This window comes from Cnephaeus nilssonii (assembly GCF_951640355.1).
Source record: "Cnephaeus nilssonii genome assembly, chromosome: 19".
NCBI classification, from domain to species: domain Eukaryota; kingdom Metazoa; phylum Chordata; class Mammalia; order Chiroptera; family Vespertilionidae; genus Cnephaeus; species Cnephaeus nilssonii.
Genome location: NC_137090.1, coordinates 39,260,584 through 39,282,606, shown reverse-complemented (window position 1 = coordinate 39,282,606; position 22,023 = coordinate 39,260,584). Strand labels below are relative to the sequence as shown.

The 22,023-nt window shown below is 44.6% G+C and overlaps 1 protein-coding gene across 3 annotated transcripts in view; it reads right to left on the bottom strand.

Annotated features, from left to right (window-relative positions):
- LOC307115222 (polyunsaturated fatty acid lipoxygenase ALOX12-like) overlaps positions 1-21,088 on the bottom strand; it is a gene marked incomplete at both ends in the record, with an annotated part of 52,043 nt that extends 30,955 nt beyond the window's left edge. Inside the window, 14 exons of one of the 3 annotated variants that reach the window (XM_079798328.1) lie at positions 4,364-4,546; positions 4,671-4,838; positions 4,972-5,072; positions 5,835-5,956; positions 6,460-6,629; positions 6,851-6,937; positions 12,442-12,651; positions 17,006-17,149; positions 17,696-17,856; positions 18,094-18,197; positions 18,291-18,413; positions 18,517-18,598; positions 20,184-20,385; positions 20,954-21,088. In XM_079798328.1, coding sequence (XP_079654454.1) covers positions 4,364-4,546; positions 4,671-4,838; positions 4,972-5,072; positions 5,835-5,956; positions 6,460-6,629; positions 6,851-6,937; positions 12,442-12,651; positions 17,006-17,149; positions 17,696-17,856; positions 18,094-18,197; positions 18,291-18,413; positions 18,517-18,598; positions 20,184-20,385; positions 20,954-21,088 — 1,992 coding nt within the window. Of the gene's footprint in view, positions 1-4,363; positions 4,547-4,670; positions 4,839-4,971; positions 5,073-5,834; positions 5,957-6,459; positions 6,630-6,850; positions 6,938-12,441; positions 12,652-17,005; positions 17,150-17,695; positions 17,857-18,093; positions 18,198-18,290; positions 18,414-18,516; positions 18,599-20,183; positions 20,386-20,953 lie in introns of those variants that run through there. The other 2 variants (XM_079798329.1, XM_079798327.1) reach the window with 2 other exon arrangements.
- Between the last annotated feature and the right edge of the window lie 935 nt (positions 21,089-22,023).

Sequence of the window (22,023 nt, the reverse complement as noted above, 5' to 3'; positions counted from 1 at the left end):
ATCTACTCATTGTTTTCTAGAAGTTTTTGTTACTGAAATATCTGATTACCATGTGATGTGATTTTTTTTGTATCATTGCTTCTTTTTCTCTTTTTAAAATTAAGTAAATTTTAATTACACTTGTTATACAACGTTATACCAGTTTCAGATGTACAATATACTGATTAGACATTTATATACCCCCAGAAATAATCCTATCTAATAAAAGGGTAATATGCAAATTGACAGTCACTCCAACACACAAGTTGACTGCCCCCATGAAGTCAAAGATGGCCACCCCGAAGTGGACACAAGATGGCCACCACAAAATGGCCAGCAGGGGAGGGCAGTTGGGAGGGACCAGGCCTGCAAGGGAGGGCAGTTGGGGGCAATCAGGCCTGCAGGGGAAGACAGTTGGGGGGAACCCAGGCCTGGATGGGAGGGCAGTTGGAGAGGGACCAGGTCAGCAGAGGAGGGCAGTTGGGGGGACCAGGCCTGCAGGGGAGGGCAATTGGAGGGGAACAGGCCTGCAGGGGAGGGCAGTTAGGGGGGACCAGGCCTGCAGAGGAGGGCAGTTCGGAAGGACCAGACCTGCAGGGGAGGGTAGTTGGGGGGGGGGGGGGGAACCAGGCCTGCAGGGGAGGGCAATTGTGGGGGACCAGGCCTGCAGGGGAGGGTAGTTTGGGGTGACTGGGCCAGCAGAGGAGGGCAGTTGGGGGAAACCAGGCCTGCAGGGGAGGGCAGTTGGGGGTGACCAGGCCAGCAGGGGAGAGCAGTTAGGAGCAACCAGGCCAGGAGGGGAGGATAGTTAGGGGTGACCAGGACAGCAGGGGAGGGCAGTTGGGGGGGACCAGGCCTGCAGGGGAGGGCAGTTGGGAGTGACGAGGCCTGCAAGGGAGGGCAGTTGGGAAGGACCAGGCCTACAGGGGAGGGAATTTGGGAGGGGGGACCAGGCCTGTGGGGGAGGGCAGTTAGGGGCGACCAGGCTGGCAAGGGAGTGCAGTTAGGGGTGACCAGGCCAGCAGGGGAGGGCAGTTGGGGACGACCAGGCCTGCAAGGGAGGAAAGTTAAGGGCGACCAGGCCGGCAGGGGAGGGCAGTTAGGGGTGACCAGGCTGGCAGGGGAGGGCAGTTAGGGGCAATCGGGCCAGCAAGGGAGCAGTTAGGCGTCGATCAGGCTGGCAGGCAGAAGCAGTTAGGTCGGGCCTACATTGGCAGTCGGACATCCCTCAAGGGGTCCCAGACTGGAGATGGTGCAGGCTGGGCTGAGGGACACACACACACACCCGTGCACGAATTTCGTGCATCGGGCCTCTAGTCACTCTGATAAGTCTAGTACCCACCTAACCCCGATGTAGTTATTACAGTATTATTGACTATATTTTCTATGCTATACTTTATATAGCCATGACTATTTTTATAATTGGCAATTTATAGTTTTTCATCCCTTTCACCTTTTTCACTCATCCCCCCACTTCCTGCTCATCTGGTGACCGTCAATTTGTTCTGTGTCTATGAGCTTCTTTCTGTTCTTTAGATTCTACATAAAAGTGAAATCAAATGTATTTGTCTTTCTCTGACTTATTTCACTTAGCATAATATCATCTATGTTCATTCATGTTGCTACAAATGGCAAGATTTCATTTTTTTAAGGAGTAATTTTCTTTTGTATACATGCACCACATCTTCCATTCAACTGTTGGTGGACACTTATGTTGCTTCCATATCTTTGCCATTGTAAATAATGCTGCAATTAACATAGGATGCATATGTCTTTTTAGCTTAGTGTTCAGGATTTCTTTGCATAAATAACCAGATATGGAATTGGTGGGTCATATAGAATTTCTAGATTTAATTTTTTGAGGAACCATGATACTTCTTTGCATAGTGGCTACACCAATTTACAATCCCATCAACAGTGCATTAGAGATTCCCTTTTCTCTACATCCTTGCCAGCACTTGTTTTTTGTTGGTTTATTAATGATAACCAGTCTGACAGGTAATGAGGCAACATCTCATTGTGATTTTATTCACTTTATCTTTTTTTAAGTTTTTATACTTGATCTCCTTGATTGATCCCCTATTTCTTAACTGTTATATTTCTTATTTCTTTGACTTTTAGTTCTATATCTGGGAGATTGTCTCCATTTAATTCTGTTAAATTATTTTGTCTTTGCACATTTACTTTCTAAAAGATCATTATTATTTTTATTTCCCCATAGTACATTTCTTTTGTTTTATGGGACAATATTTTCTCAAGTCCAAAGATTATGATTACAGTATTTTTAAAACATATATGTTTTAATTTATTTCAGAGAGGAAGGGAGAGGGAGAGAGAAACATCAATCATGAGAGAAAATTATTGATTGGCTGGCTGTCTATTGCATGCCCCACCACTGAGGATTGAGCCTAAAATACAGGCATGTGCTATGGCTGGGAATTGAACCGTGACCTCCTGGTTCACAGGTCGACACCCAACCACTGAGACATACCGGCCAGCACAGTATTTATTTTAAAAATGATTGTGTTTGCTTAGTTATGTTTCTTATGTCATCATTTTTTCTCCTTTTTTTTTTTTATCTTGGACTTGTCCCTTTATGGGAGCTTACCTAACTCCCTGGAGATCCTTATTATCTATTTATGATTAACACTGAGGCAATTTGTCGGTGAGCTAGAAGCTCATGGACAGTACTTATTAACTACAGGATTCTGCCTTAGAATGAGGACCTGTTTCTCTTTTGTGTTAGGCTAACCTGCTGTAATGAGGATAGAGTACCTCCAACAAAATAGAAAGTTATCTCTCTTGCACATAATGCTCTAGAGTAAGAGAGCTTTCCAGGATGTGTAAGTGGTTCTGATAAATGCAGTCAACCAGCAAAACACCTAAGGTGTTGTCCTAATTTACATGATTGAAGCTAGTTTACTACTATCATGTTAACATTCCAAACTACAGGAAACTAAACAGAGGACATAGAGAACAAGTTCATTATTTTTAAGGAAGTGGTCAGCAATGGCACAGATCACTTCTGTTCATATACTATAGACTACAGTTAGTCATATGGCCAACTCTGGCTGAAAGAGGGGTGTCTGGGGAATGTATTTTCTATTTAAACATGTGTCTGTTTGAGTATTTGTTATTTTTTTAGCATCAGGCTTATTGTACCTTGGGAGTAAGATGAGATAAAAGAGTAGATTCTTTTCTCCATCTCAAACCAGAAAGTTAATCAAGTGTTTTTCCCCTCAAATCAGAGTAAAGTTTTTTTTTTATTTCTAAGGTTTCATTTCTTTTAAAAATCTCTCATTTTAAAAATTTATCTTTATTGTTGTATGTATTACAGATGTCCCCTTTGATTGGCTCCAATCCAATTGAAGCCAAGATAATATAGAAGGAGGTACTTTTGTGGGGCATGCCCATAGGAACTAAGATAGCAACCATAAAGGGGAGGTACCAAGCCTGGAAAAGGGATCAGATTCAATGAGGAACCCAGAACCCAGATGATCTAGTAAATGGATTGGTTATAGAGAGAAACCAAATGAAGCCAGAAAGGATTGGGAAGTTGATTGATTGGTTTGAAAGGGCACCTGGTTCTTACCAAGCCTGGGATATTATAATGGAATTCAACAGTGTATAAAATGGCAAATTGGATATATCTCAAGAATGCAAAGTTGGTTTAAGACGAAACACTTTATATAAATGAGTGCACTGACACAAACAAATCATAACACACTATATTTGGATAATAACAAGCTGATTTTAATATATATATGAAAGGTCCTAAGTCCAAGAAAAGTAGTCACCTCTAAAAGACAAATTTGATGGGTACATGCTACAAAATAGTAGGTTTAATTATAAAGTTGTAGTAATTATGTCAGTATGGTAAAGTATAAGACAGACACATTAATGAAAACATAGATTAGAAATAACAAAAAATATTTCCATTCTGATTTGGCGAAGTGATATATGCTAGCATTATAGATCAGTGAGAGAGGATGGGCTCTTGAATAAACTGTGCTGGCATAATAGATTTTCCCAAAAGGAAAATTGGAATTGAATATTTATCTCACACAATATTAACAAATCTGTCTCAAAATGATTATATAATAAATGAAAAAAACACACACACAAATTTTCCAGAGGTAGGAGAAGGCTACATGAGTGAATAGTTGATCTCTTTAAGGAATGTGTTTTCAAGTTAAAGGTCATTTTGTTAGATGACTTGGAAGTGGGGATAGTGACTCAGGCTAGTGATATATTCAAGGAGGGAATTCAGACAGAAAAGAAAATAGAACCATAGCAATTCAGATGCAGGAAAACATAAAACTCAAAAGGAAAATGTTAACCCTAGTATTGGTCTGTGGTCTTTGAAAGGCCATTATACTGGGGCTCAGATAGCATCACTGTTAAGCTCTATGCAGCTCGGTTTCAGGTATTCATAGGGAAGGTCTAGCTGCTCATTCCGGGCCACTATCTCCCTTTCCAGGTTGTCCAGATCTGCTTGAAATTGTCTTAAAACAACCTTGGGCTCAGGGCCTGAGAAATATTCTTCTGTGTGATATCCCAGGGGTACCTGAAGCAGAAAAGAAAGATTGATCAGCTTCTGGTTCCAAAACACAGGGACCAGAGCCCAGTCCCACATTCTGAAATTTCTTTTCTGTTATCACTGCCCCAGAATTCCCAAAATCCCCTCTTACCATGTTTGGCTTCTGCTGGTGCACTTGCTTCACGAAAAGCATCTGAAGACAGCTCTGCCTGACATCTGGGAGTGAGCCCATCAGTGTGGCCATTGTCACATCTTCCTTGGTGGTAGGAGGGGGCATCCTCATTGTGCACGGGGTGTTAGGGACCCAGAACAACCAGGCCTGCCGAGGGGGGAAGAATCTGGAGTCAACCAGACACGCTGATATACAGGGCTCTAGCTCCCAACTCTTTCCTTCAAACATACCCAAGACCAGGCACTTTCCCTCAGGGACCCAGGCTTTCAGTTGTCCATACCTGGCTGAAGTTGACTGCTGCATGCTGGGCAGTGCATGTGAAGAGGCACATGGTAAGGAAATGACAGAGCTGAGCCCGGGACTGGAAGGAGACAGGAAAACCTAGAAGAAGAAATACCAAAGTTTAGAAAGTGCAATCCCTAAAAAAGATAAGGAAATAAGTGCTGATTTCTGGAGATACCCATATGTCATGATTAGTGTGCATTCATTCATATAAAATATATACTGCATCAAAAAGGAGGATGAAACTAGGCAAAGCTCAAAAACACTGTATTTCTTCTTCATAGATTAAAATGTGGAGTGGAAGAATGAAAGGTAGTAGCTAGAGCCTAGTGAAGAAATGTACTGGCTAGGGAAATCTGAGATTGGTTTTCACCTACAAATGACCCTGCACTGTGGTAATGTGCAGTGTGCTTGGACCCTCTGTGTGTGGTGGACAGTAGCAGGCAAGAGGAGAAGGGAGGGAAAGCCAGAGAGGATCATCATGGACTTTGGTGGGAAATTTTTCCCCACTTATTTTCTTAGGAAGAGCATCAGAGGGCACAAGCAGGGCCTGAGCACATCCCCCACTGGTTGTGGTTCTGGACCCACCCACTGAGCCCCAAACTGTGGCAGGTTGGGGGCATCAGTGGCAGGAATGGGGGATGGTCATAAAGGTTGATAATCAGTTACTTTGAGGAGGAAAATCCTTGGATTTGTAGGACTGTCCTAACACTTATGAAGTGGGAATGATCTTCACATGCTTCATGCGTGGAGGGCAAGAGGGTGATGAGTTTTTAGGTTCATGTCCCTAGAAGGGCAAGATTGACAAGGGATTCTGGGCAGAGTGTCCAAGGAGTTCACTTCTCTGGGGAGGGATCTCACCTCGGTCCTGGGCATGGCACAGCCCCACCTCAGTGATCTCCCGACACCAGGCCTGCAGCTCAGGATCCCCTCTCACGAAGTCATCCCCGTGGTAGAAGAGGTTGACAATCCCCTCCACGTACCTGCCCAGAGGAGAAGGGAGCTGAGTACCTTGAGAGTAGAAGCTCTAGTCTCTGACTGCTACTCCCTTTTTGTGGCCTCAGCCAAGCTCCTTCCACTGTATCTGGGGACAGATTATACAAGACTTACTTTTTGAGACATCCCTGAGCTCATACTACACACTAGTTTAGAAAGGAAGAAAATGTGGATCCTTAGTTTTAATAGTTCCCTAAACATGATTAATAACCATTCTTCCTAACCAAACCCTGGTTCTTCTAGATCCCCATCTCCCCATTCCCAGGTGTACCAACCTACGTTCTCTACTTTTTTATTCTGTTTTCCTCCTTTTCACATCCAACTTACTGTATCTTCACCATTCCTCATCTCTCCCAGGATTGAGTCCTCTGCTCCTCCTGTCTGGACCTTCTTCTTTCATGTTCCTTATGCCCCATGCTGACCTCAAGACAGAGACCCACTCTCCCTCTCCCCAAAGGCTGTCCATTTCTCAACTATCATGCTCACCCACCGGGCAATGATCTCCCAAAGTCGTAAAGCATCATGGGCATAGAGAGCACTTGGGATTCCCAGCAGGCCCCGGTCAGCCAGATCTTCAGGAGGACAGAGGGAGCGGTAGGTCAGCTTAGCCATGGCCCGACGGAATAACTGCACATGGGGCCCTCCACCTGTGCTCATTGCCTGGAATTTGAGAGTTGACAGGTCTCACGAAATAGAAGAGCTGTAGAATCTTATATAAGGGTTTCAGTGTTGGGATTTGCAAAATTAAAGGTATAAAAGGAACAGGCACATAGGTTTAAGGACCAGGACATTCATACTAGGTGGTCTAAGACTGTGAAGATGGCAGGAGGTTGTAGAGAGATAAAAGACTACGCAGCCCCATGCCCCCATTTCCTCTTTACCTGACTAAATATTCCACTATCAGAGTCGAATTGGGTCCGTACCCCGATGTTGATCTCCATGATGTAGCGGGTATGTGGGATCAGGAGCTGGATGAAGAAGATTAGAGAAGGGTAGTTAATGGAGTACATGCTTGGGTCCTCCCTTGTAGGGAGTGGCTTTCAGCCTGGTGACATTCTCTCCTCTGGATCTTTTCCTCCCTGTCCTGGATCTTTTCCTTTGTAGGATGGTATCCTTCTGCTTCTATGATCACTAACTCTCATGTTCTCCATGACTCTACTGTGAGTGGGGCTCTGGAGCTAGAATGACCTGGGTTTGAGTCCTGGGTTTTAACCCAAGATTCTGATACTTGTTCAAGGCCATATATACCCCCTAAATATCAATTTCTTCATGTCAACCAGGATGATAAAAGGTCTCCCAAGGCAGGTGCTGTGGTGGTGATTATGTGAGTGATATATAGAGAGTGTGTAGCTCAGTGCCTGGTACACAGAAGCATTGATTAGGAGATATTGTCATTACTTTTATTGTATCCACCTTCAATGTGGTTGTCCATTTAGAACCTATAGCTTAGCATTCTATAGCATTTCATGATTCTTCTATCATTCACATCTCCTCATTCTGTAAACTAGCTTCTCTGTTCATTTCAAGGCTCTTTCTCCAACTGCTCATTATTCTATTCTTGGATACTTTTGAGGACAGGGTACCTTCAGTCAGAATTCTAGGAGCCAAATCAAGCTACCTGCTTAAACAGCAAATGGGTTGTCATCAAATATGTTCCCCTTTCTATTTGTCTCCTCTTTCCTGCTTTTTCTTTAGTTATTAAAAAAGTGCACCAAAGTCCCAAGATGGTGGCATAGTTAAATGCTTGTACTTGCCACCTCCCACAACAACGTCAAAATTACAACTAAAATATAGAACAGCCATCATTCAGAACTGCCTGAATGCTGGCTGAATGGAAGTCCTACAACTAGAGAAGTAAATACGAAAGCACATTGAGACTGGTAGGAGGGGTGCAGGCACAGAATGGTCTAGTTTTTAAATTGGGAGTAATATCTCCAAGGCTTCCCATGAGAAGCAGGGGGTCCCAGCTGCACACCAGATCCTTTCATTCCAGTGTTCCAGATCTGGGAAGCCTATAACTTTGGCCTGTAAAAACCAGTGGGGACTGTGGCTGAGTGACATGGAAGCTGCTGGAGTCCCAGGTATTCCTCTTAAAGGGCCTGTGCATAAACATACATGGTCGTGCTTCCTCTAAGCCCCAGCTTCAGGTGGCAGCTTTGGGAAAATCCAGGGATATATCGAGAGGAAATGGACTGTCTGCCATTGTGGCAGGAACTCAGGGGCAGCTTTCTCCCAGACATGGGTACTCACAGGCGTTATTGTTCCTGTGCTGGGACCTCCCCCAGAGCAAAGCTGACTGGAAGCGAATCTAAGTTTCCATCACCATGGCCAACACTGTTAGCTCTGCCTTGGTGATTTCCTGAGACCCCACCCCATGCAATTTGCTGCCCCACCCAAGCTCTTTGCCATGGCTTTTCCATATGAATGGCTTGTCCTGGCTCAGGTTTCAGACTTTCCTAAAATCTCTTAAACAAGCTGCAGCTGGAGTCAGTATGCTCCAAACCTATCAGTAAGAGGCCCAAGACCTGGCACTAGCACCAGCCTGCCTTACTTCACAGCTGGGCCTCACTTGGGTACTGTCTAGCCCAATACAAATAATAGCCACCTGCAGATCTCTCTGTAACTCCTGCAGGGTGGCCCCAGGTAGTGGCTGACTTTGCACCTCCTGGGAGGCCCCAGAACCAGTGCACCCAGTGAACAGCTTCAGAGCATACCAGATTATAGCTCTACTCATCCACAAGTGACACACTCAAGGGGAAGACTCAGTGTGCACCAAAGCCCCACTGAAGCAAGTATTGCTCCATTGGGGTATCTCCTGAATAGCATCTCTTCTGCTGTAGACACAGCAGGGCCTCACAGCCAATTGGCCTGGGGGTCAATTCCTCCAAGTGATGCCAACAACAATCAAGGCTCAACTACAACAAGACTGTACACATAGGTCATACAGGGGCACACCTAGAGTACACAGTTCAGGTGACTGGGGAGACTGAACCACTGGGCCCTACAGGACACCTAATAAACAAGGCCAATCTAGCAATTCCAGAAGACATAACATCTCTATCTAATACATAGAAGCAAAAACAGGGAGGCAGCCAAAATGAGAAAACAAAGAAATGTTACAAATGAAAGAAATAGGAGCAAGCAAACTACTGGAGATAGAGTTCAAAACAATAGTTAAAAGGTTACCTAATGATCTTAATGAGTGCTTTAAGGAACTTAATAAGAGTTCCAAGGGAATTAGTGAGTGTCAAGAGAATTAGTGAGACTTCAAGGATCATAGACAAAATGTCAAAGATATGAAAAAGGACTGGTCAGAAATTAAGCATACACTAACTGAAATAAAGAATAATGTACAGGGATTCAACAGTACAGTTAGAGGATTCTAAGAATCAAATCAATGATTTGGAATATGAGGAAGCAAAAAACACTCAACCAGAATAGCAAAAAAAAAAAGAATAAAAAAATATGAAGATAGTGTAAGGAGCCTCTGGGACAACTTCGGGCATACCAACATTTGCATTATGAGGGTTCCAGAAGGATGAGAGAGAGAGAGCAAGATGTTGAAAACCTATTTGAAGAAATAATGACAGAAAACTTCTCCTACCTGGTAAAAGAAATAGACTTACAAGACTAGGAAGCACAGAGAATCCCAAACAAGAGAAACCCAAAGAGGTCCACACCAAGACACATCATAATTAAAATGCCAAGGATTAAAGACAAAGAGAGAATTTTAAAAACAGCAAGAGGAAAGCAGTTAGTTACCTACAAGGGAGCACCCATACAACTGTCAACTGATTTCTCAATAGAAACTTTGCAGGCCAGAAGGGAGTACCAAGAAATACTCAAAGTGATGAATAGCAAGGACCTACTACCAAGATTACTCTACCCACCAAAGCTATCATTTAGAATTGAAGGTCAGATAAAGAGCTTCACAGACAAGAAAAAGCTAAAGGAGTTCATCACAACCAAACCAGTATTACATGAAATGTTGAAGGGTATTCTTTAAGAAGAGGAAGAAGAATAAGAAGGAAAAAAGAGATCATAAATATGAACAATAAAATGGCAATAAATACATGTCTATCAATAATTGAATCTAAAAATAAACCAAAAAATCTAAAGAACAAAATAAACTGATGAATAAGAGGCATGGAAACATGGAACAGATTGATGAATCTCAGAAGGAAGGGGAGTGGGGCAGGAAGAGATTAACCAAAGATCTTATATGCATATCTGCATTACCTATGGATACAGACAATAGGGTGGTGAAGGCCTGGGGCAAGGTGGGAGCCGGGTGGAGGGCGGTAATGGGGGGAACAGAGAGGGACACTTGTAATACTCTCAACAATAAATATTTTAAAAATAAAATGTGTACCTGCCAAGCAAGTGTGGGTCAGTGGTTGAGTGTTGATCCATGCAACAATAGGTCTAGGATTGATTCCTCTTCTGGGCACAGGCCTGGAATTCAGGTTCCATTCCCAGTAGAGGGCAGGCAGAAGCAGCCTATCAATGTTTCTCATTGATGTTTCTATCTCTCCTTCTCTCTTCCTCTCTCTCTCAACTCAATAAAAGCATATATTTTAAAAAATGTACCCGATCCTGACATGTGCTTTTTTAAATCTTAGATTATTTTTATTTCAGTTTTTACCTGATTAATATATAGGAATCAGGCAATTTGGATATTGATCAGAGTTTTTTGATGGTGGAAAAAGGGAAGGACACAAGTGATACTCCCATAATCAAGATATCAAGGGAGATCAGATTGTTCTTTTCAGAAAGTTCATGGAGGGATGCTGGTGTCACAGAAAACACTAAGACCACAGCAAGGAATAAAGAACCCAGAAGAGAGTTCCCAACAGCAATGACAGAAATGATGATGACAATAAAAATAACAGCAGAAAACGAACATTTTTCTAGCATTTACTAGTAGCCTGTAATGCCTTAACAACACAACAATGGAGATAGTTATCCTCATTCAGAAATGAGGACCCTGAACACACATCTGTAAGTACTGAGACCAGGATTCAGGCTTCAGACTTGAGCAGTCTGAATCCAGAGCCTGCACAGGTAACCTTGGTAACTCCTGCAGGCTTAGCTCTCCTGGGAGTTCCAACAAAGACTGTCTGCCATGGGATGGAGTTGCTATGGTGACGGAATATGGCTGTGGAGGGGGCTTATCTAGTAAAAGGACATTTTGAAGAGTAAAATTGGGCATAAGTCATTCAACTAGGAGGGAGATGGTCATGCAAAGGCATCATGAGGTTATCAAATCTAACATCCCATGAACTACATTAGTAACTATTTTGTCTATGTCACCTTAGAACACCAGACAACCACAGCCCAGAGGAGGGGTGGCATTGGAACTCTCAGTGACATTACAGATCAGTTGTTTTGCCTGCCAAATACTCATTTGCATATCTTGCCAACACTTCAAACTCCTTGCATCTAAAGCTCAGTACCTAATCTTTGCCTCCAAACTGGCTTCTTTTCCTGACTACACTCTTTCTGACCACTGCTCTGCTTCATAGGCTTATAGATTTTTGTCCCCTGCTCTGCCCTGTTCCCTGTATCAAAGTGCCATTGAGATTTGGAAAACAATTGTAAGACAAGCACAAGCCTTATTTTGCTGCCTCCTGCCTAGCAATGGACACTGAACTCACTGTTTATAGCATCACAGTATTTTGGGGTCATTCCAACAGTATTCACTTTGTGAGTTCCTGGGTCTGGCAGTGGTGAGGCCTCTGACCTTTGTCTGCAATATTGCACAGACATGACGCAGGCAGTGTCTCCTCCCTTCCATCCCTGTCACCACCATGCTAATTTACATCTTTACTCTCCTCACTCTTGGGTAGATGTCAGTGACCAGCTGGGCTGCTATCCTTGCCCTTTTATCTTGTGCTCCTCATAACATTCGGTTGCAGTAGAACATTCTCCATCAATACTACAGTGTTTATAGCTGTCTCTTGTTATTTCCACATCTATTCCCAGATATGGTTCTCTGGCTGTTTGTCATGTTTACCATTTGTCTTCCTAGCTTAACGGCAACATATTGGTTTAACAAATTATATTCCTACTCCCCTCCAGACCCATTGTTGGAGAATTTCAGAGAATTGACTTGCAATACTAGTATGTGTAGAAAATGCTAAATGATTTGATTTAATAGGGTAGGTGATATCTATGTGTATTATTTCTTACAACTGCATGTGAATCTATAATTAGCTCAAAATTAAAATAATTTATACATGACAATATAACCACAAGATTCAAGGTCTTGCCATAGTTATTTTTCTCTTTTCCCATCCCAGCAATGAAGATTCTTTGCCGCAACACCATATCAATGCTAGATTATTGCAAAGCAAGTTTGTTTCGTGTTTCCAGCCAGATGGATTAGGCTTTTCAAATCCTGAGTAACTGTTGCATTATTTCCTTTCTCTGGGATATGAATAAGAGGAGACATGGAGGGTAGAGTATGTACCTTGAAGACAGGATGCAGTCCTGGGAGGCACCTCATGGTCGCTACAGCGATGACCTCAGTCACCAGATGAGTATTCAGAAAGTGATATTGGAACAGGAGCAGTTGGAAATCTGAACTACGAACCCAGGTCTTTGCCAGGAGCCAGGTAAGTGGAGGATCTGAAGGCAGGAATATTGGTGGGATGGGGTAGCTGGGATTGGGAGGCTGGATCTGCAATTAAAGGAATTAAGCATTCATTGACCTCTCATCTTATGTTAGACACTGTGCTCAGTATTCTGGGGGAAACTGATGACTAAGATTATTGTCCCCCAAGGGTTAATACACTCATCCTCTGACTAGCTGTGGGGAAATGTGAGTAACATCATGGTCTGGTTCAAAGCAGGAGGAATTGCAAAGAGGATTCCAGTATGACTGGGAGAAACCTGATGAGGATGTGAGTTAGGATGATAAAATAGGAAGGAGAAGCTTGATGTGTGTGGTAACTGACAGTTCTCCTCAATTGATTGATGAGAACAATAAGAGTGAGAACACACTAAAACCAAGGAAGAGACTTTCAAGATGGTGGTGGAATAGGTAGATCTTACACTTACCTTCTTCCAGGACCAAACTGGAAATACAACTAAATTAAAAAATAATTACCCTGAATAAACAACTAAAGACAAGCTGAAGGATAGTCTTATAACCAAGGATTTACAGAAACACATCAAGACGGGTAGGAAGGGCAGAGATGTGAAAAGGCAGGCCCCGCTCCCACAGGTAGTGGCTAAGGTTCAGGAGGTATACCTCAGCTGTGAGGAGTTCCCCTGAGAAGCATGGGGCCTAATCCCCAGACCATGCTCCCCAGTCCAATGCACCAGAGCCAGGAAGAAGCACTCACATAACATTCGACTGTTAAAAAAGCAACAGAGTTTCTGTCTGCCAAGGAGTAATGGAATGTGCTGGAGACACAGGCACCCTCTTAAAGGGCTAATGCACAGAATTTCATTTGCAGCCACTCATTCTTGGTTCCTGTGGAGAGAGGACGGTACAAACTGGAGTTGCCTGAGGAGAGTATGAGGTTTGGATTCTGGGGCGGAGTCAGGGAGATGGCTGCTGGGATACCTGTGCTGAGTCATTCTTCAGTGGCATGGTCACCATCTTTTCTAGGTGGAGCAATACCCTCCATGCAGCATCAGACTGGGGAAAGCAATTACTCCACTCTCTGGAATCCCTGAGGATGTTAGGCCCTGCTGAGGAGTCAACTTCATTGATCAAGGTGTATAAGTCTGGGCAGACTCAAGGGGTGTCAGTGACTAGCTTTGGGGTGGGGCCATTTCCCCCACTTTTCTGTGAACTTGACTGGCACTTCCACATAACAGGAGATCCAGTAGAACTACCCTCCTGTCTCCCCACAGTCCCAACCTCTAGGCTCCAAACACCTCACCTGCCTGACTACAGGGTCAAGGCAAAATCTGAGATAGACTATGTGGCTCTGGAGAAGAGACCACACCCACCAGCTACCTTGAAGCCTGTACAGCACTTCCCATTCATGGAAGATCCACTCGCCTCATTCTGCCGAACTCACCACAGGCTCTTTCAGTGACTGAGCCTTACAGGCAGCCAGCAGGCAGAGGCAGGCAGTGGTGGTTTCCAGGTTGCCTTGGAATTTTTTTTGACATGCCCCGCACCCAGTGCTGGTATAAGCCAGCCTTAGTGCACAGCTTGGTCCTTCCTATGCACTGCCAAGCCCAGCAGAGACAGCCACAGTCACTGGATCATTTGTAGCTTTAAACAGGTTGCCAAGGGCCAGGCACAGACAGTATCTGACACTAGCCTGCACCAGAGTCTCTCCCAAGAGGCCCAGAACCAACACACAAAGTGGCCAGCTTCAGAAAACTTTGGAGTTGGATCCAATAAACTTTGCAAACAGCATATCCAAAAGGACATGGCAGTGGGCACTAAACTGCTGAGGCAAATTCCACTTTTTCTTCCCCTCCTTCCTTTTCTTTTTTCTTCTTTTTATTTTATTACTTTTTCCTTATTTTTTAATTCTTTCTTTTATTTTTTTTTCTTATTTTTATTTTGGTCAGCACCTGCACAGTAACACACATGCCAGGCTCAGTGTTTAGCCTCACAGTCAGCCAGCCTGAAAGTCAATCCCACATACAAATGGGCTAACAACAATCAAGACTCAATTACAACAGCAAGGCCCACATAAACCACACAAGTGACATTCATAAAGCACCCCGGTCAGGAGATCAAGGAGACTTCACACTGGGTCCCATAGGACACCTACTATATAAGGCCACCCCATGAAGACTGGAGTCAAAGAGGCAGCCCAAATATGGAGACAAAGAAATAGATCCCAAATAAAAGAACTGAGGAAATCTCTAGGAAAAAAAGCTAAATGAAATTGAGGTAAACAATTTATCAGATATAAAGCTCAAAGGAATGGTTAGAAAGATGATCAAGAAATTTAGTGATAACTACAACAATGTGAAAGGAGACATAGAAACCATGAAAAAAGAACCAGTTGGAAATGATACCTGACATCTAGAATATACTGAAAGGAATAAAAAGTAGGTGATGAAGCAAAGAATTGAACAGACAAAGTAGATAAAAACACTGAATCATGGCAGCAAAAAGAAAAATATTAAAAAGAATGAGGAGCCCGGCCAGTGTGGCTCAGTGATGGAGCATCAACCCATGCACGAGGCTGTTACCAGTTCGATTCACAGTCAGGGCATTTTCCTGGGTTGTGGGTTCCATCCACAGCAGGGTGCCAGCAGGAGGCAGCCGATTAATGTTGATGTTTCTCTCTCATCAATGTTTCTATCGCTCTCTCCCTCTCCCTTTCTCTCCTTCTAAAATCAATAAAAATATTTTTTTAAATAATGATACATCTCATGTGGGGTTAATTTCCAAAATATATAAGGAACTCATTTAACTTAACAAAAGGAAGACAAACAATGCAATTAAAAAATGGGCAAAGGACCTAAATAGATACTACTCCAAAGTGGACACACAGATGGCCAAGAGACATATGAAAAAAAAACCCAAAGCCACTAATTATCTGAGAGATGCACATTAAAATGGCAATAAGGTACCACCTCACACCTGTCAGAATGGCTACCAACAAATCAACAAATGACAAGTGCTGGTGAGGATGTGGAGAAAAGGCAACCCCAGTGCACTGCTGGTGGGAATGCAGACTGGTGCAGCCACTATGAAGAACAGTATGGAGTTTCCAAAAAACTTAAATACGGGATTGCCATTTGACCCAGTGATCCCACTTCTAGAAATATATTCTAAGAAATGTGAAACACCATTCAGAAATAATATATGCATTCCTATGTTCATGGCAGTGCAATTTATAATAGCTAAGATCTGGAAACAACCCAAGTGTTCATGAGTAGATGAATGGATAAAAAAAGCTGTGGTACATTTACACAATGGAATACTATGCAGCAGTGAAATGGACATTTTACCCTTTGGGACATCATGGATGGACCTGGAGAGTATTATGCTAAGTGAAATAAGCCAGTCAGAGAAAGACACGTATCACATGATCTCACTCATATGTGGAATCTAAAGAACAAAATAAACTGATGAACAAAAGATATCTGGAGACATAGAAGCATGGAACAGACTGTCGAATCTCAGAGGGAAGGCAGGGGTGGAAAGGTGGCTGGGAAGAGAGTAACCAAAGAACTTATATGCATATATATATGCATAACCCATGGATACAGATAATAGTGTGGTGAAAGCTTGGGGTGGGGGTTGGTGCAGGCTAGAAGGGGTCAATGGGGCAAAAAAGGGACCTCTGTAACACTTTCAATAATAAAGATGTTTTTAAAAGATGTGGTACATTTACACAATGGGATACTACACAGGCATAAAATAGAAGGAAATCTTCTCTTTTGTGACAGCATAGATGGACCTGGAGATTATTATGCTGAGTGAAATAAGTCAGTCAAAGAAAGACAAATACCATATGCTCTCACTTATATGTGAAATATAATGAACAATATAAAATGAAGAATAAAATAGAAACAGAGGCATGGATACATAGAACAGACTGACAACTGTCAGAGGGTAGGGAAGGAGTCGGGGACGGAATGAACGAAGGTAAAGGGATTAGCCAAACACCATATATGCATAACTCACAGACACAGATAACGGAGTGCTGAAGGCCAGTGGAGGGGAGTGAGGACTGGGTGGAGGTGAGCAAAGGTTGGGTTCATGGGGACATCTGTAATAGTGTCAAAAATAAAATTTTAAAAAGGAAACAAGAAAAAAGGGAGAAAAAATGTCTAAGAAAGAAGAGGTATTTCACAGATTCAAAGGTCAAAAAGAGATTGAGTAGCCTTAGGGTGAGTACCAATAGAGCCCATCTGACTCTCAAAAAGGCAATTTCAGATGAGTAGTGAGCAGGCTGTAAGGTAGAAAAGAGAGATTGGAGACCTGGACAGGTCTCACTGAGTGAGGCGGGGGTGAGGGACAAGAGCCAGCTGTCTTTGTCCCTGGGCAGAGATTGGGGTGAACACAGAGCAGTGTTGGGAAGAGGATTTCCATAACATGTCACCTGGATGGCCATGGGCAGCAGCTTCCCACTGGGTTCCATCTTCAGCATGACAAGGGGGGCAGCCAGGTACTGCTTCTCTCCTTGGATCACGTTGCCTGGAATTCCATCCAGCAGGATAAAGTCAGCCTCAAACAGGGAACCGTTCTGGAGAAAGGGGGAACATATCCATGGTTAGAGTTCAAATACTACGTCCAGAGGGACAAGGCAAAGGGGCAAAAATGTAAAGAAATTCAGTCTAGTTTCTTGCAATTATCCTACATCAGTACCAGAGTCCCAGGGGCAGAAAAAAAGAAAGCATCCAGAGCATTTAATCCAAGTCATCTCAGCTGACAGTGAGGAAAGAGGCAAAATGAGAGGAATCTTCCCCAGGGACATGTTAATTCCCTGTGGCAGTGGTGGTTTCAGACCATACTTGGCTAATTTCTTTGCACCACGGGCATGCTAAGTTTCCCCCGTCAAGGTTTCCAGGCCTCTTTCCTCAGGATATCCTAATTTCCTGCTACCTCCATCTGGCACCCACCAGTCTTATAGTTTCCCCTGCCTACTCTAGGCTTTCCCTGCAAAGGACTCTGCACCCATTGACAGTGGGCAAACACAGTCTCCCTTCTTTGATTCACTTTTGGTCGCCCCCTTAACCCCATCCCTTCCCCACACAGATAAGGAGAAGACAACAGCAGGCTGGGGGTGCACCTGGAGTTCTTTCTCCAGCTGGGCCTGAAGCTCCTCCATCCCTGAGGGCAGCACCAGCCGGGAGGGCAGAGAGGTGGAGCGTCTCAACAGCATGGGGTTGGCACCATTGAGGAACTGGTAGCCAAAAAGCTCATCTTCCTGCCAGCGCTGGTGAACCTTCTCTGTGGGGTTGGAGTGGAGGGTAGGGGAGGATATTCACCACAACCTTATGTCCTTCTTTAATACAGCATATGTTCACCCTGTATCCAACCCCTGTCTTTTCTTCTTGTTGCCTCTGAGAAATGACCAGGCATAATATCTTCTCATCTGGGAAGTACTTATGAGAGACTATGCAGTGTGAAGGTTGGGCCATCAAAACAGGATGTTAAGGACTTACAGGGGCCAATGGGAATACTGACCACAAAGGGTGCTCTTGGGGCCCCAGAAGATCTGATCAAAGTCCTCTAGGCTGTCCCAGGAGTTCAGGAAGTTGTAAACACGTTTGAGGACCATCTCCAGAGCCCTAGGACAGGTGTCAAGGATGGCACTGTCAACTCACCAAATCCTGCCTGTTACGGGATCCACCACTCCCCACTCCATTGGCATCTTTCCTCACCCTGTCTTCTCTGCCTGTTCATTGTCCAGTGACTTCTCACCATGAAATTTCATATCTGGGGGCAGATCCTTCCCTGAGTCCGCAGCTATTGTCAGGGGTAACCCTTCATGCCAGGTGCCCCAACTAGCAGATGGGAAAAGAGTTAGGGAGGAATTAGGGGGTCAGTGATGGTGGCAGGATCAGAGAAGAGGTGGGAATATCAGTAGGGCTCTTGTTAGGTGGTTACCAGTAAATCAGCTGTCTTTCCTTCAGTTCTTTCTCTCGATGCTTCTGGAACTCGTCCAAGGTATTCTCTCCTGCCAGGCGGGCTGGGAGAACATTTGACCACGTTGTTTGTCCAACTCATGCTACCCCTGACTTGATCTAATCTCTCACTCTTGACTGTATTCCATCAGACACTTGCCATTTTCTCTGGCTCTACCTCACCTGATGTATTCCCAAAGTCACTTATTGTATCTTTGTCCAAAACCTATTCATGATTTTACCTCTTTCAACCCCATAAAACATTCCATGTTTTCCTCCCTGTCTTGTTACTTGAATCAAATTCCACTACTTGGGCCTATAAATGATTATGAATTATCTCCTTAATCACCTGACATGTCCACAATATCCCATATTATTGTGTATTGCCTTTGTTAAGCTCATAACAAATGGCCTACCCCTTTCTACACCTTCACCTGTCCTCTGAATGGCATATTTCATATTCATTTTACATATGCACTCTGCTCTTTGCTGTCCCTACCCCGATCTGATCCCTGGGACAAAAATTCTATGTGTGCCCCTTTCAACCATCCCATGTCATCTGTCTTAGGGAGCAAATACTTCCATGTTGCTACCTTTCCCTCACTCCATCTTACCTAGCCTCCCCATCACATAGTTTATATTTGTTAACCTGACTTGTCCTTTTCTCACCTCTATATTATCCCTCACAGATACCTATTTCGTGATTTTATTTTTATTACATTTATTGGGATATAACATTGATTAATAACATCATCTAAAATTCAGGTGTACAATCTTACAATATGACATTTCTATACATTGAGAGTGCTCACCACCCAACATCTAGTCTCCTTCTGTCACCATGTATTTACCCCTTTACCCTCTTTGTCTTCCCTCTGGTAACCACCACTCTGCTGTCTATATTTATGAATTTGTGTTTTTGATTGTTCATTTGTTGCTTTTTGTTTTATATCCTATATGTACATGTAAGAATACAGTTCTCATCCTTTTCCTTTGACATTTCATTTAACATCATACTCTCAAGTTCCATCCATGTTGTCTCAAACAGCAATATGTCATCTTTCTTACGGCTGATTAGTCTCCATTCTTACATGCCATTGTTCTAAATTTCTCTCTAGTCATATCTCTCCTCCACTTGTCCCGCAGCAACAAATACCATATAGTCCCCGCTCACTCATCCCCATCCCAGTCAGAGTGCTCCCTGCCCTCCCAGTTGTCTTCCATGTTTTCACACCCAAACCAGCTCTTCGTGTCATATCGTTTATTGCTTCTCTTACCTGCCTCCTCTCAGAGGTCCCATGTGCTAGCCTTACCTGTCCCTGCTCTAACTTGTTCCCAGTCACATGGAGATCTCCTTCCCACTTTACTTTGGCTCTTCTGTTTACCAACATGGCTGCACCTCCCATTCCCAGGGCTCACCTTGGGAGGTGGGATCGACACATCACACATTTCCCTGTCCAGTCCCACTTCCAACCCTTTTAGTGCTATGTGTAATGTCCCCGTAGTTTCCTATCTTGGTTGCTCTTAACCTGCTGAGCATGCACTTTTTCAATTCCCTCTGACCTTGCTCTGTGCTACCCTTCCCGCCACCCCTTAGCCCCCCAGTACTCCCTGGGCTCTGCTCCCTATTCCCTGAGTTGCCCCCCTCACCTGTGCCCTCAGGCAGGGTCAGCAGGTCCTCGCCCTGCACCCAGCAGTAGCAGGGGAAGGCGGCCTCCTCTAAGGCTCCTGGGCCCTGCACGGTGATGCGGTCACAGAACCAGGCCTTGTCCACCAGGGAGTGATGTTTGCGCAACTTCACGAACTGCAGTGGCCCCAAGTCCTGGGGAACGTCCTGCTCAAACTCCTCCACCTGTGGGGACCAGAACTTGGTGAGAACTAGTAGCGGGGACCCGGGAGAGGACATTTAACTGAGGGTTCAGGGTCCTTTGTGGAGTCCAGTGACATGGCCTCCAGGGACTGCATTGCCTCCTCCCAACACCTGTGCTGACTGTGGGTCTCAGACACCCCATCTCACCAGAAGGAGGAGGGATGTGGGGCGAGGCCCACAGTGTCTTGAATTGAACACTGAGTATCATCTCCTACCCAGTCCATTAACTGAGCTCTCACCGGGCCTGCGCTCTCGGAGGACCTTCCCTTTGACAACTGATCCCATAGGAACACTGGCCTGGGGTCAATGGGAGAAAATAGTGGAGGATGTGAGGACCACGGTGGGGGCGAGGGGAAGAGGATAGGTAAAAGGTTGAGCCCAGCCAGGACCCTGGCTCTGAACATGTCACCCACATAGGTGCAGGCATCCTTTCTCACAGGCAGGCCCAACTGCTGAAGCTGCATTGTCATTGGCTCCCAGCCTCCCTCGTCACGCCCTCCCTCACTCAGTTAGCCCTTCCAGGTTCTGAGTCCCTGCTTGCCCAGCCCACCTGGCCCCTTGCTGGCCTCAGCTGCAACTCCAGCTCTGCCTCCCCGTGCTCCCCCACCAGCCACAGCTGCACTGGGCTGAAGGACCCAGAGAAGAGCCAGGCCCCGGTGGCCACGTGGATGCGGTAGCGGCCCATGGCAGCAGGTGGGCTCTCCTGGGTGGCAGAGGTCCCGTTACTGGTACCAAAGATTCCGCGGCCAGGCTTGGTCCTGCTGCCTCAGCACAAGTCCAGGGCTTAATAAAGCAGGACTCGATGTGCCAGCCCACTACAGGATTGGGCCCCACCCCAGACAAACCAGAACCTGGGATTAGCCCAGAGGGCGGGGGAAAGCAGCTGCTCCTCTCAACAAAGTGCTGAGAATGGGGCTTAGAGGAAGATGAGGGGCTGAACCTGGGTGAGGCAAGAGAGGGAGAGGGGCAGGGAGATTCCACCAGAGTTTCTTTCTAGGCTCTCATTTCCCCCACCTACATGCCCCCACCCCGGGTTTACTACCAAATAGTATTTTCTGAAGGGGTCCTGGGTGCCAATCCCTTTTCATTCTGCCAGTGCCTGGTGCCCCTTGGCCACTGTACCCACTTTCTCTTTGCCTACCAGGTCCACTTGCTGAATGGGCATTGGGATTGTCATTGTGGGCCAGAGAAGGCCATTCTTGAAGGACACTCCAGTGTTCAGGGGTAAGTTAGAGTATTTCCTGTAATAAGACTTGTGGTGCCCATTCACCTTATGTATTCCTTTTCTCCATTTTGTTTTCTATCCACACCCCCATCCCAAGACAAACCACCAACGCCATACATACTATTTCTGCTTCACCACTCCTTTCTGTTAATAGATTGTTTTGTATGGTTTGTGTCCTTTCTTTCACCAAAATGGTCACACTATACATTTATTTTCTTGGAAGTTGCTTTCTCCAGTTAACAAACATGATGAGAATATCTCCAGATCAAAAGATGGAGATCTAACTGCACTCTTTGCTAGCTTTGAGATTACACTCTTGAAGGGTATTCAGTATTAACTGTGATGAGTGCTCTAATGAACACTTTTGTATGTAAACACTTAGGCACCCTTATATT